General features: G+C 45.8%; 1 protein-coding gene across 1 annotated transcript in view; it reads right to left on the bottom strand.

Moving 5' to 3' along the window:
* Nucleotides 1-12,037, bottom strand: part of sox5 (SRY-box transcription factor 5) — a gene marked incomplete at its 5' end in the record, with an annotated part of 37,224 nt that extends 25,187 nt beyond the window's left edge. Inside the window, 2 exons of the mRNA XM_071514250.1 lie at nucleotides 7,466-7,551; nucleotides 11,914-12,037. Of these exons, the coding sequence (XP_071370351.1) occupies nucleotides 7,466-7,551; nucleotides 11,914-12,037 (210 nt within the window). The remainder of the gene's footprint in view (nucleotides 1-7,465; nucleotides 7,552-11,913) is intronic.
* Between the last annotated feature and the right edge of the window lie 463 nt (nucleotides 12,038-12,500).

Below are 12,500 nucleotides of genomic sequence, written 5' to 3'. Positions count from 1 at the left end.
CACACACTCAAACAACACAATGAGTGAGAGGGGGAAAATTCAATCGTGGTCGCAGGATGAGACGAAGGAATTTGAAATGTCACTCACTAGCCAGACGCATACAGACGCACTGCTGAGCTGTGTGTGTGTGTGTGTGTGTGTGTGTGTGTGTGTGTGTGTGTTGGGGGGGGGGGGGGTGTTAAAGCAGGACCACCCCTCCCCTTCTCTCTTTCTCTCGACTGTGCGGCGACTTCCGTTTGAACTGTTAAGACCTGCTTTCTTCTCACTCTCCCTCTCCCTAATCTCCTAATGTGAGACTTAGACCAGCGCTAACACATCTGCATGGGGGAGCTGTGTGTGTGTGTGTGTGTGTGTGTGTGTGTGTGTGTGAGTGTGTGTGTGTGTGTGTGTGTGCAGCAGTGGATAATATAAGCACAAAGGCAAATGTTTGCAAGAAGGCAAAGAAACAATGGGTGTTAACACATGAACAAATAGGTGTGTGTGTGTTTATGTGTGTGTGTGTGTGTGTGTGTGCACGTGACCATATATGTCTGTTGTGATTGACATGCACTTGTCTTTCGATCGCCACACGTGAATCTCGCCCCTGTATGTGTGTGTGTGTGTGTGTGTGTGTGAGCATGTGTGCCTATTGACAAGAGGTGAAAAGGTGCTGTGTGACTATTGGTGTTCTCTGGGTGAAGACATGAGGGTGATTGTTTTGTATTAGTGCTATTGACACTGTGTGTGTGAACTCATCTCCCCTGACACACACACACACACACACACACACATAAACACGCTCACACGATAAGCCTCTTCCATTCTCTTGGTCGTGGCGTTTCTCCTGTCTTATTAGTGGGAGCAGATCTGTGTGTGTGTGTGTGCTTACTCTTCTCTGTGTGTGTGTGTGTGTGTATGTGTGTGTGTGTGACATCTTCTCGGTCAATAATCTGCAGCTTTAGTCAGATTACCAGCTTGGCCGGTCTTTGTTGTCGGAGTGAGCGGCGCTTCAGAGCGGTCTGAGCTCTATTGTTTACATGGACACCGGGAACCATTGTATGGATCTTAATGGAAGTCTGTCTGTCTGTCTGTCTGTCTGACTTCATGTCTGTCTGTCCAACATCCTGTCTGCCTGTCTGTCTGACTGTCTATGTCATTTGGGGACAGAGAAACAGACAGAAAAGGAGTGAATGTGGGGGACAACATGGTTGAACTCTGACATCGTTGGACAGATTGTGAGTCAGAGCCTTTCGACACAAACAAGTCTTTCTCTCTCTTTCTCTCTCTCTCTTTCTATTCTTCTTTCTTGCTTTCAAAGTGTTTCTTTCTTCCCCGCTCTTTTGTGTGACGGACTTTAAGGGAAGGGAAACCCATTTTGGAGTGAACGAGAGACAAAAGAAAAAACAAAGGCCCACATAGAAAAATGAAAACTGCGGTCGAGTTTAAACACAATGGTCACAATGACTCCCTTGTACCTCCATGGCTTGGCTTCACGGACAAACACAATTCAATAGAGTCGCAGACAAAATAACAAGTCTGGGTCATTTCATCCTTTACAAAACACATCTGCATTTGGATTATTTTCTTTAAGAATATCTAAAGTATTTTGGGGTTTCCTTTTAGAAGTTGGAAATGAACCTGAAAACTGAGAAAACTTTTTTTAAAAGTCATGTTTTCTTTGCCCAAAAATCAGTTATCGCTCCATCTCTTCATAAGTAAATTTATAGAGAATTGCATACAGTATTTATTGTTATTACTACAACTACAATATACAATATAACTACAATGTGTGTATTATGATATACATTATTTAGATGTAATAAAACAAATGACAGTACTAACAGCACGTAAGGAGAGCAGGTAATTTATAGGCTTAATGGACAAAATTATAATATTTTTATAGATGGATCCTTTATATTTTAGAGATATTGAATGATGAACTTGAGTTGATGATTCAGGGGCTTCTATATATCAGTTTTAGAAATTGTTATACATTGAACGATCATTTTATTCTCTGTTATCTCCAGCCTACTTTTAACAGACTTTGCTGGAATGCAGTTGGCCTCTCTCTCTCTCTCACACCTATCTCTTCTCTTCTGCCTGTTGATCTCGCATTGATCCGATGCCGCTATCACATAAAAAAAAGGCATTTCCCTGCAAGTCTAACAAACCTATCAGGCCAATGAGGAGATATCAACACCGAACCAATGTTCCCACTTCTGACAAAATGCTTTGTCACACTCTTTTCTCTCTTCCAGATAAGGTTTTGCTTTCCTGTGGAGAAATGATCCGCTCGATTGATTTCTCGTCTACCTTCCCTCATCTGTTCCCCTCCCTCTCTCTCTCTCTCTCTCTCTCTCTCTCTCTCTCTCTCTCTCTCCTTCCCTCCCTCTGCCCGCCCGCCCGTCCGTTGTTCGTCCGTCCATCTCTCCGGTGTACAGTGCGGTAATCCAGGACAATATGTTCCAACATCTGCCTCTCCATATGATGCCTGACCCACGCCATTGACCCTCTTTATACCGCAGCGCACACACACACACACACACACTCTCACACTCTCACACTCCTCCTCTTACCTCCTCCTCCATCCCCCCTCTCTCTTTTCTCTCTCCCTCTATCTCTTTAACTGATCATCCCTCCAAATACCTCTCTCATACCTCTGCCTTTTCATCTCTCCTTCATCGCTAATCTCTCTCTTGCCCAGATAAGTGCATTTCTTTTTTTTTTTTTTATTCCTGCTCTCTGTCTGTCCCTCTCACTCCATTTGTGTGATGTGGATAATATCAATGATATCAAGGGTCAATAGGGAGCCAGATTATCATCCTCTAATGCACAATGTTACACTCATCCCCCAGATTAAGATGCTAAACTCGAGCCTTGTATGCTCCAAAGCCTCCATTGCCTTGAAAACCTTCTTTGGAGGATTCTGTGATAAGCCCCCATTGACTCTTACACCCAACCATAAAACCCTGGGGCTTTATTACACGGCAAAGAGCTACTCCAGCCATTGATTTCTATGGATGGTGGTTTAAACATGGAAAGAGAGAGCTTTAAATCATTGAGAGATTAATACATTTTTCTAAGAACTGCATTTGCTCGAGGCCATGTGTCTTTCTATCAACGACGGGCTCTGTCGAGAGACTCTCTCGCTCTCTCTGCACGCACACAGTATTCACACCGGCTGTACAGAGTATTAGGGACACTTGATCTTTTCATGAACTGATGAGGTGAATCCAGGTAAAAGTCACTATCACTTGTTGATTTCCCTTATTAAATCTACACCGATCACAAAGGAGGAGATGGAGATAAAGAGAAGCAGACGAGTTTGAGAAGGATTTTTAAGCTTTGAGACAGATTGTTTGGGCTGCAACTCAATATCAGGAAGACGTCTAATATTTTCTACATTCAGTTTATATCTATATGTCCATCTGTCTAGCTAGCTAGCTCTCTACCGCTCTTTAAGATTTAGATTTTATATAAAAATACACCCATCATATCAGCCTAAATCATGAAATGAGGCTGCAGCAGAGGAGAAACGCCGTAAATTTGATCTATTTGTCCAAATTCAGTGGTTCTCAATCCTCGAGTCCTAGAGTACCAGGTGGTTAATTGCATCCCAGGTGTGAATCAGTCCTTGATTAGATAGCTAGAGTCAAAACCAGCAGGACTCGAAGTACTTGAAGACCAGGATTGAGGAAATGTAATTCTGGAGTCTGGCATGATCACTGGTGGGAAATGAATGAATCAAAACTGAAGAGGGAAATACCTCTCACTGCCTCTAGTTGCCTATTGCAGCTTTAACTTTGCCTTTGTCGTACTGTGCAGTTGTGTGTGTGTGTGTGTGTGTGTGTGTTTGTGTGTGCTGCCTACAGTGAGTACCATTATGCTAGTCCTCCCAGTGAGTCAGCCTATAGAAGCCTGTTGAAAGCACTGAAGCACCAGAAGTCATGACCTGGACTAGATTAAATTCTCTCCTCTCATAGTCAGAGATAAGAAACCCACTGTGATGTGTGTGTGTGTGTTTTGGTGATTTTCATGTTTTCAGTTCAATAGGAGGATTATATGTTTCCTCTATGGGTTGAGAAAATGATCTGACCTCTTAGACTTATAAAACAATTTCTGAACTCCACAAGGTGTTTTTTCTTAGTTCCTGACAAGTTGGCATTTTGGAGATACAAGGTTTTCAACAGATTGCGACGTGTGTGTGTGTGTGTGTGTGTGTGTGTATGTTTGTGTGTATGTGTGTGAGGGAAAAACTGCATAACAGAGGGGAGTTGGCATGAGGATAAGTTGATTGCTGTGACAATGAACATGAATACAAGTGTCCACATGTAATTACACTGCACACTATACTGTGTGTGTGTGTGTGTGTGTGTTGTGTGTTCCTACCTTGCGAGTGTATTCCTCTGTGTGTATGTGTGTATATGTATGTGTGAGTGAACTGACATATCAATCGAATCGGTGTGTTTTGTGAACGGCAAAATCTATTGTGTACAGTATCTGAAAATCGTTCTGTTTCGGTCTCTATCTGTGTGTGTGTGTGTGTGTGTGTGTGCATGTGTTGACAGAGCGTGTGTGTGTGTGCGCTCGTGTCCTCTCCGCCAAACCATCGCGTTGCCGTGGCGACCTGAGGCCGGGCTAACTGTCATGTTTTCCTCTCGGCGACAGAAACATCTCCTTATCAAATCAGGGAACAGAGACGATCCCAAAGGAAATCCATCTACATTGAGACATCTGTACTTGGGTTAGCCCGGGCAAATCCTTTTCTTCCTGACAAAGCCTTAATCTCGATGTGTGTGTGTGTGTGTGTGTGTGTGTGTGTGTGTGTGTGTGGGTGTGTGTTTTTTTCTGGGGGGATTGTAAGAAAGAAATCTGCTAGTGAGATGTTTTTTGCGCGCCCGCCCCTCCCTACCGGTAAAATCCAATTGCAAGGAGGACAAAGCCGTTCAATGGGAGATTTTGAGTGAGTCTGAACACAGTGGAACATATGGAGGGCTAGATTGAAGCAGTGATAACAGCACAGAGGACATTATTCTGGGGCTAAACACACACACACACACACACACACACACACACACACAGACACACACACGGGTAATGAAATCGGTGACGACAGCGGGGCCCGTTCTCCATGATAGAATTACATAGCTATTCTCTTCTTCCCCTCAGTGTCTAGCATATGGGACAGCGTGTTTGGCTGACAGGTGCAAATGTATTACACACAGTCTGCCTGACCCTTAACCCATATTTTCCCACCGTTGTGTCTGTGTGTGTGTGTGTGTGTGTGTGTGTGTGTGTGTGTGCGCGAACGAGCAGCAACAGTGAGTGAAAAAGCTGTTCTCTCGCCTATTAATATACATGAAGATATGTGTGTCAATGCAGCTGTGTTTCTCTAATCAGATGTACGTGTGTGTGAGCATCTGTGTGTGTTTGTGTGTGTGTGTGTGTGTGTCATATTTTATGATAATGCGTGGCAGTGTGACAGAGGGCCAAGTGCGGCCTGTACCGAACTGCCGGAGGTTAATGTATTTCAGACAGGCAGCTGAGAGGACGCCCGCACAGGCTCTTAACCCCTGGGAGAGGGGCCCCGAGGCCCACGTGGATCAGGGGTATAAGTATGTGGGGTCTAGTCCTGTGTGTTTGCCTGCGTCGGTGTGTGTGTGTGTGTGTGTGACAGAGAGAGAGAGAGAGAGAGAAAGAGAGAATGAGAGAGAGAGAGTGTATCGGGGGTGGCTGGGGTCAGGATTACCAGGCGATAGGCCACTTATTCTAAATATGCAGACAGGAAAAAGCACCAAAGTCAGACTCATCCCCCTAAAGTGGAAGAACAGATGTTGGCTCAATTTTTTTTTCAATGTTCCCTCTCTGACTTTTTCTATCTCTCTCTCTCTCTCTCTCTTTCTCTCTCTTTATTTTTTTCTCTCTTCCGCTTTCTTGCTCCTTCACTTGTTTTTGGCTCCAGATTTATGAGATGGTAGCAGAGCAAATAAGCAGATCACTTTCTCAAACATCTGAGTGTGTGTGGGTGCGTGTGTGTCTGTGTGTGTGTGTGTGTGTGTGTGTAGGTCTGTTGAGAAGAGATTGTAACCTCTTCACTATCCCCCACAGGTTTGCTATGGCAGTCAATCGGAGTGACTCCCTCTCACAGAACGACTCTTCCCCCCTCCTGTCGCGGGACGGGGCCGAGGGCCAGAGTTACACTTGTCAGTTCAGTGTGATTTTTTTTTTTTTTTTTTCAGCTCTGATCATGCAGATCTGTTTTTTTTTTACGGAGATCACTTCACTGTCCGCACTCGGCTTGAAAGTGACAGCTGTGCTTCTTCCCCCTGTGGCTGTTTGTGGTCCTGTGTAGCTCAGTGAGTAGAGTGTGGCGCTAACACTGTCGGGGTCAGGGGTTTGATTCCCACTGAGGCCACCCAAGGAAAATTCAGATATTTGATGTTTTAGATGTTGATTTAATTTTTCTGCTATTAAACGTCATTGTTGCTGTACAAAAATATCCCCATAATACAACAAAAAACAACAAAATGGACCCAGAAATGCCCAGTAGCTGTTTTTTAACAGTGTTTAAGTGTTTTAGGGTGGATTTTTCCTTTAAAAACATGCATTCATGGCACTGTTGTATTTGGATGAAAGCGACCACCAATTGGCATACACTGTATATTTATGCCTGATTTATTTTCCCCTTGCTCTCCCTTTACATCGCTCATAAAACATGATGTCAAACTGTAGTATTTTGACCCAATGCGAGCCTGATCCCGTCTCCGGTCTGGATTGGAAAGATCTGATCCAATTTTTCTGCGTCCCGGACCTGTCACCTAATCTGTCCTGTTGTGACCGGATGATAAAAAACAACAACAAAAAAAAAAAAAAGGATCGCTCTGCCATGACAAGTTTAAGTGTAGCCAAAGAGCTGTCTGCCTCCTGTCGGCATAAAAGTCAAGATGATTGACACTTTTGGACCACTGTGTTTCTCTGTCCCCTGTGTGTTAAAGGAGGACAATCCAAGCACTCCCTATTCCCCACTCTCCTCTCATGCCAAGGACTCAAGTTCTCTCTCTGTTTTTCTATGTCTCTCTCTCTCTCTCTCTCTCCTTTTCTCTGTCTGTGTCTGTCTCTCTTTGTGAGCCCAAACAGCATTTCTATGGAAACCTAACGCTGGTATTGAGCCAGCGAGTCCAGCGAGAGCACACAAACATTCCTCCTCTACCTCCTCCTCCTCCTCTCACTCTTCTCCTCCTCCTCCCTTTTTCCTCTCTTCTGTTATTTCCTCTCCTCTCCTTGAGCTGCAGGGTAGACCCTCGGACAAAGATACTGTCCCGTAAACCAAAAGCTCACCTGCTCACGATGCTCTGGGTAAGAGCATCAGCTGAATAACTAAAGTAAAACATATCTTAAAGGTATTTTCTCCCCCTCTTCCTCCCCTCCTCTTCTCCCCCCTGCTCCTACTCTTCCTCCCCCTCTTCTCCTCCTCCTGAGTCCTTACCTGGAGCTGTAGGGGTCCCAGGCCTGGTGTGGCGGCGGCAGCAGCAGCCATGGTTGTGGGGATGAGCTGGAGAGGGTAAGGGTCACCTGCACAAAAAACACACAGACAAGACCTCAACATGACATCTCTATCCATTTCACTCCAATATACTGACATCACATAAAAAAAGAAAAAAAGAAAAGAAAATGTGAATGTGAATTCAAAGCATGTGTTTTTCATGTTGTATGTGACAGTTTTTATTTCAGATGTGAAACATTTCAATTCATAGGTCAAGTGTTTTTTTTTCCCCTCATGAATATTTTTTCATGTTTTCACCCGCCGTTACATATGACGATATGTAAAACATATAAAACACCTTTTCTCCCTCTCTCTCTCCTTCTTTCTTTTTTCCCTCTCCCCCCTTTTTCCTTTCTCCTCATCTCTTTCCCTCCCTCTCCTCTTCCCCATATCCTCCCTCTGTCTCCTTGCCTCCTTGTCCACCTTCCCTCCCTCTTTCATTCCCCCCTCTGTTCCCCCTTCTCTCTCTTTCTGTGTTATCCTCCATCTCTCCCCTTACATCCCCTTCATCCTCCCTTCCTTCCCCTCCCCTTTTTCCCTCCATGTCTCTCTCTCTCCCTCTATCTCTCTCCCTCTCCTCCCTTTCTCCCTTCCTTCCTCTCTCACCCTTTCCCCCTGCTCTCTCTCCATCCCTCTCCCCCATATCCTCCCTCTCTCCCCCCTTCTCTCCCTCTGTCTCCTTTTCTCTCTCTCCCAACACCTTCCCTCCTCTCTCCCCTTTCCCTCCACGTCTCACCCTCTCTGCATCCCTCTCCCTTTCTCCCTTGTCCTCCCTCTTTCTCCTCCCCCTCTTCTCACCCCCCACCCCCCCCCACCTGAGTCCCTCTCTGCAGCTGTTAAAGCCGTCCTTTGTGTGCGGTGCCGGTAGGGCCTTAATGAAAAGGCTGATTGTGTGTCCTCCTCTCTAATACCCCCTGACAAAGAGCAGCGAGGTGAGGGGATTCTGATAAAGCCGGCCCCAGCGCCGTAATTAAGAGCCGCCACTGCCGTTCACCGCTCCCCCCCCACCCCCCCCCACCCCCCCACCCCACCCCTCTCTCTCCCCTTTCTTTCTCTCTCTCTCTCTGTTTTTTCTCAACTCTCTGTTCTCCTGCTTTGTTGGGAGAGAGCGCTTTCATGCTCCTCCTCGCCCGTCTCTCACTTTTCGCTTCTCCCCTTTCGTTTCTCCTCCTCTCTATTTCCCTCCTCTCCTCTCCTTTCTCTCTTAGTCGATTAGAACTCTCCCTCTCTCTCTCTCTCTCTCTCTCTCTCTCTTTCTCTCCGTCTCCCTCTGGCGGGAGTGATAAATCAGGAGATAGACGGACGAACAAGGCCGAGGAGATGACAGAAGTGAAGGGAGGCGAACGAGGGAGAGAGAAAGCGGACGAGTGTGTTGGATTATTAGTGACCAGGTGCAGATAGGCCATGCTGTAATTACTCTGAGAGACAGAAAGAGAGAGAAAGGTCAAAGAGGAGGGGAGGAGGAGGAGGAGAGGGGAACGGAGGGATGGAGGTGGGGGGGAGGGCAGAAAGAGGAGAGAGAGGAGCAGGGTGGGAGATACAAGCGGACAGAAGCTTAACAGAGGCTACTGTCTCTCTAGAAGAAATTCATTCTAGCGAGAGAGGAGGAGAGGAGAGGAGAGGAGAGGAGAGGAGAGGAGAGGAGAAGAGAGGAGAGGAGGAGCAAAGAGAAGAGAGATGGATGAGCGACCTGAGCTGGTAGCAGAGCAAACAAACAACCAACCTGTTATACAATAATCTAGATGGAATCTTTACAAATAGTGAGGCTTTATATAATTTAAAATGGTTTTAAGATGTCATACAAACAGCCTCAAAAATCAATCGTAAAATGAGCTCATGCTTTATTTGTTCAGACATTGTAAATTCACATTCTGTTTTATTCAAAGCTGATTTGAATACATATTGAAAAAAAAGCTGCTACTGAATAGTAAAAATATGTCTATTGACACGGCAGTGAAATCCTTTTTCATTTTTTAGGCATTGATTGGCATATGGACATGCCAACCAAACATAATACACAGCGCTCAGGCATTTCTACTGCTCACACATAGAGGAGACTCCGCTCTTCATGGAGAAAACTTGGGAATGTTCTCAGGGCTTGACCTTGCATTTCTGACCCGGACCTTTAGCACAGCGGTCAGCCTCTTGGCTATATCAGGGCCTTCTATTGTGTATGTGTGTGTGTGGGTATGTGTGTGTATATGTGTCCCAACAAGGCATAAACCAGACTTCGCTTCCAACATATTTTCCCATATAACTCAGTTCTTAAAAAAAAAAAAAAAAAAAAACGAGTGGAGGCATTCTTTTCTTAGGGAGGGAGGGAGGGCAGGAGGGATTACAGAATTATTTCAGGCCTGTGTATTCTAGGAGATGGGTCTTTTCTCTCCGCTCCCTAGACAAACATGAGCTGGGTGGATATTTATGCTCCTCCTGGGGGTCGCTGTAACAAAAGAGAGAGAAGGACGGAGGAAAGCAAACATGTTGCTCTTGGCTCGGGGACGGCGACCCCGGCGGACGAGGCTGGGATTTCTCACTGATGGATGGACGAGAGAGGGAAGAGAGAGGGAGGGAAGGGGAAAAGGGAAGAGAGAGAGAGAGAGAGAGAGAGAGAGGAAGATGGAGGCGGGCGAGATGCACAAACGTCATCAGTGTCATTTGGGTGCAGTGTGTATGTACTGACTGTGGATGATGCTACAGTTTCAATCTGCTGCTTCAAAGCATATCAGCATCCTCATGTTATTTGTATGTTATTTGATTATGTGACGCACAAGAGTTGGCCAGATTATGCATTATGACCTGTATGATTGAGCTGCTTTGATGTTTACTACTGAAACAACCAAAGGTGCATTATTAAATTGAAACACCAGAGGAAAATGACGATTTTCCATCTACCCACCGCAATTTTTCCATTCATTGCCTTGTCAAAAACTGCTATTTTTCCAGTATGCTCCTGAAAAGATAAATTCCATTTGACTAAAGAGACTAAATTTTGTAAATAGATGGGAAATATGGTAAATCAACTTCATAAACCTTCATAACTCAAAATGCAGGTCTGTTTTGCGCCAATTTTTCAAAATATTCCAAATACCCAGATCCAAAACAGCCATCTTTTAGCTATACTGTCCGTCCTTGTCTTGAATCCATTAAAACACTGCGTAAATGAAGCCAACAGTGGGGCAACAGTGTTCAACAAGAGGCTGTTCAACAAGAGATAAAACACTCTCACTCTCAAATCTATTGATACAATCTATTTATGTCTCTTCGAAGTATACTTCAACACACTGCGCGCGTCCTGTTTGGAGCTCCGGTGCCAAACTGCATCAACTCGCAACAAGTTTGAAAGTTGCCAGAGAGTTTTCTCGGGGACGGCTCTGGCTGGCGCGGCGTGCCAGTCCGGTTGGAGTTGGCGGAGGCAGTGAAAAGACAAGCCCACCACTTGACGGGGTATTTAAGTGGGCAGTGGGCGTGGGTGAAGATGGCACTAATTGAAATGAAATGGACTTGTTTGGGAAGCTGTGAAACTCTTGGGGGGGAGGGGGGGGTGGTTGGGGAAGGGGGGGGGTTCTGGGTGGGGGGGGTACTCAGAGCGAGTGTGCACGTGGGCTTGCGTGCACGCTCACATGTCTGTGTCTAAGTATTTTTCTTTTGTGTGTTTTTTTTTTTTGTGTTTGCAATATCGCAAGCCATCACTGACTGCCTGGATGTGTGTGTGTGTGTGTGTGTGTGTGTGTGTGTGTGTGGGCTGTGTTGGAAACATGTTCTGGCTGCGTCCTGTGTTAATGTGAGGAGAACCTGGGGCAGGTCACATTACTACACCCCCCCACACACACCCTCCCCCCCCCTCCCTCCCTCCCTCCCACCCCACTACCCCCTTCCACAGTGCGTTTATTCCCAGCATCCCCTGGCAGGCGCCCACCTCTCTCTCTCTCTCTCTCTATCATGGTAAACAACACATTGCCACACAGCCGGAGCGTGATAGCCAAAAAAAAAAAAAAAAAAACATGTCCCGCAGGACGCCTGCGTTTTGTTGCTTTTTTACATCAGAAAATAGACAAGACAAAAGGAAGGAGCCAAATGGACTGAGCCAGAGAAGAGAAGAGAGAGAGAGAGAGATAGCGAGAGAGATAGAGAGAGAGTAAACAGGAAGGGTGTATTTGGACTGGTTTTTCTATTAGGAGAGAGATGTTGTTGTAGGGGAGAGCTCGTCTTTTGGGAAACAATCTGACTCCTTGTGTGGGAAAATAGTAAAACTCTTTGTTAGTGTGTGTCACTTTATGTTCAGTAAGAACATTTGAGCATTCCCACTTAACTGCTATAACAGTTTCTTATGTGTCCGTTTAAGAAAGTTGTGTGTGTGTGTGTGTGTGTGTGTGTGTGTGTGCGTCACTCACTGCAGCCAGGCTTGTAGTTGAAGCCAGGGGGCATGAGGAAGCCTTGCTGAGCTGCAGCCGCCGCCAGAGTCCTCTGGTCCGGAGGAAACACTGGAATCATCAACGGAGGGAGCTGGCCCTGGACCTGCTGATGAAGGAGGGAGGGAGGGAGGGAGGAAAGGAAGGGAGGGAGGAGGGGGAATAAGGAAGGGAGGGATGAATGGAGGGAGGTGGATTGTGGGAGGAGAGGAAGAAACAGATACAGGCATTAACACTAGTGCATATTTAGCTAGAGTGACTGTCCTGCAGAGGGGTTGCAGGTTCAAGTCCCTGTCAAAGTGCCACTGAGCAACACATTAAAGCCCTAACTAGTTAGTCTAGTCCTTCAGTGGGTGTTGATCATTTATGTGTGTGTGTGTGTGTGTGTGTGTGTGTGTGTGCATGAGTGTGTGTGTTTCCTGTAATTTTCAGACGTTGACTGTAGCCAGTGACTTACTTATTTACTTACTTAGTCACACAGTGTTTGCTGGAAGTGTGTGGAGAGTGTGTAACTGATCCCAGAGCAGCCAGTCATTTCTCAGTAATGATATCTATTATTTTTTCATGCA

Source organism: Centroberyx affinis, unplaced genomic scaffold (assembly GCF_046629955.1).
Source record: "Centroberyx affinis isolate AG114_WGS23_722 - 3 ecotype Tasmania unplaced genomic scaffold, CSIRO-AGI_Caff_v1 ptg008327l_1, whole genome shotgun sequence".
Lineage (NCBI taxonomy): Eukaryota > Metazoa > Chordata > Actinopteri > Beryciformes > Berycidae > Centroberyx > Centroberyx affinis.
The sequence above is the reverse complement of the archived record's forward strand: the minus strand, read 5'-3'. Positions and strand labels throughout refer to the sequence as shown.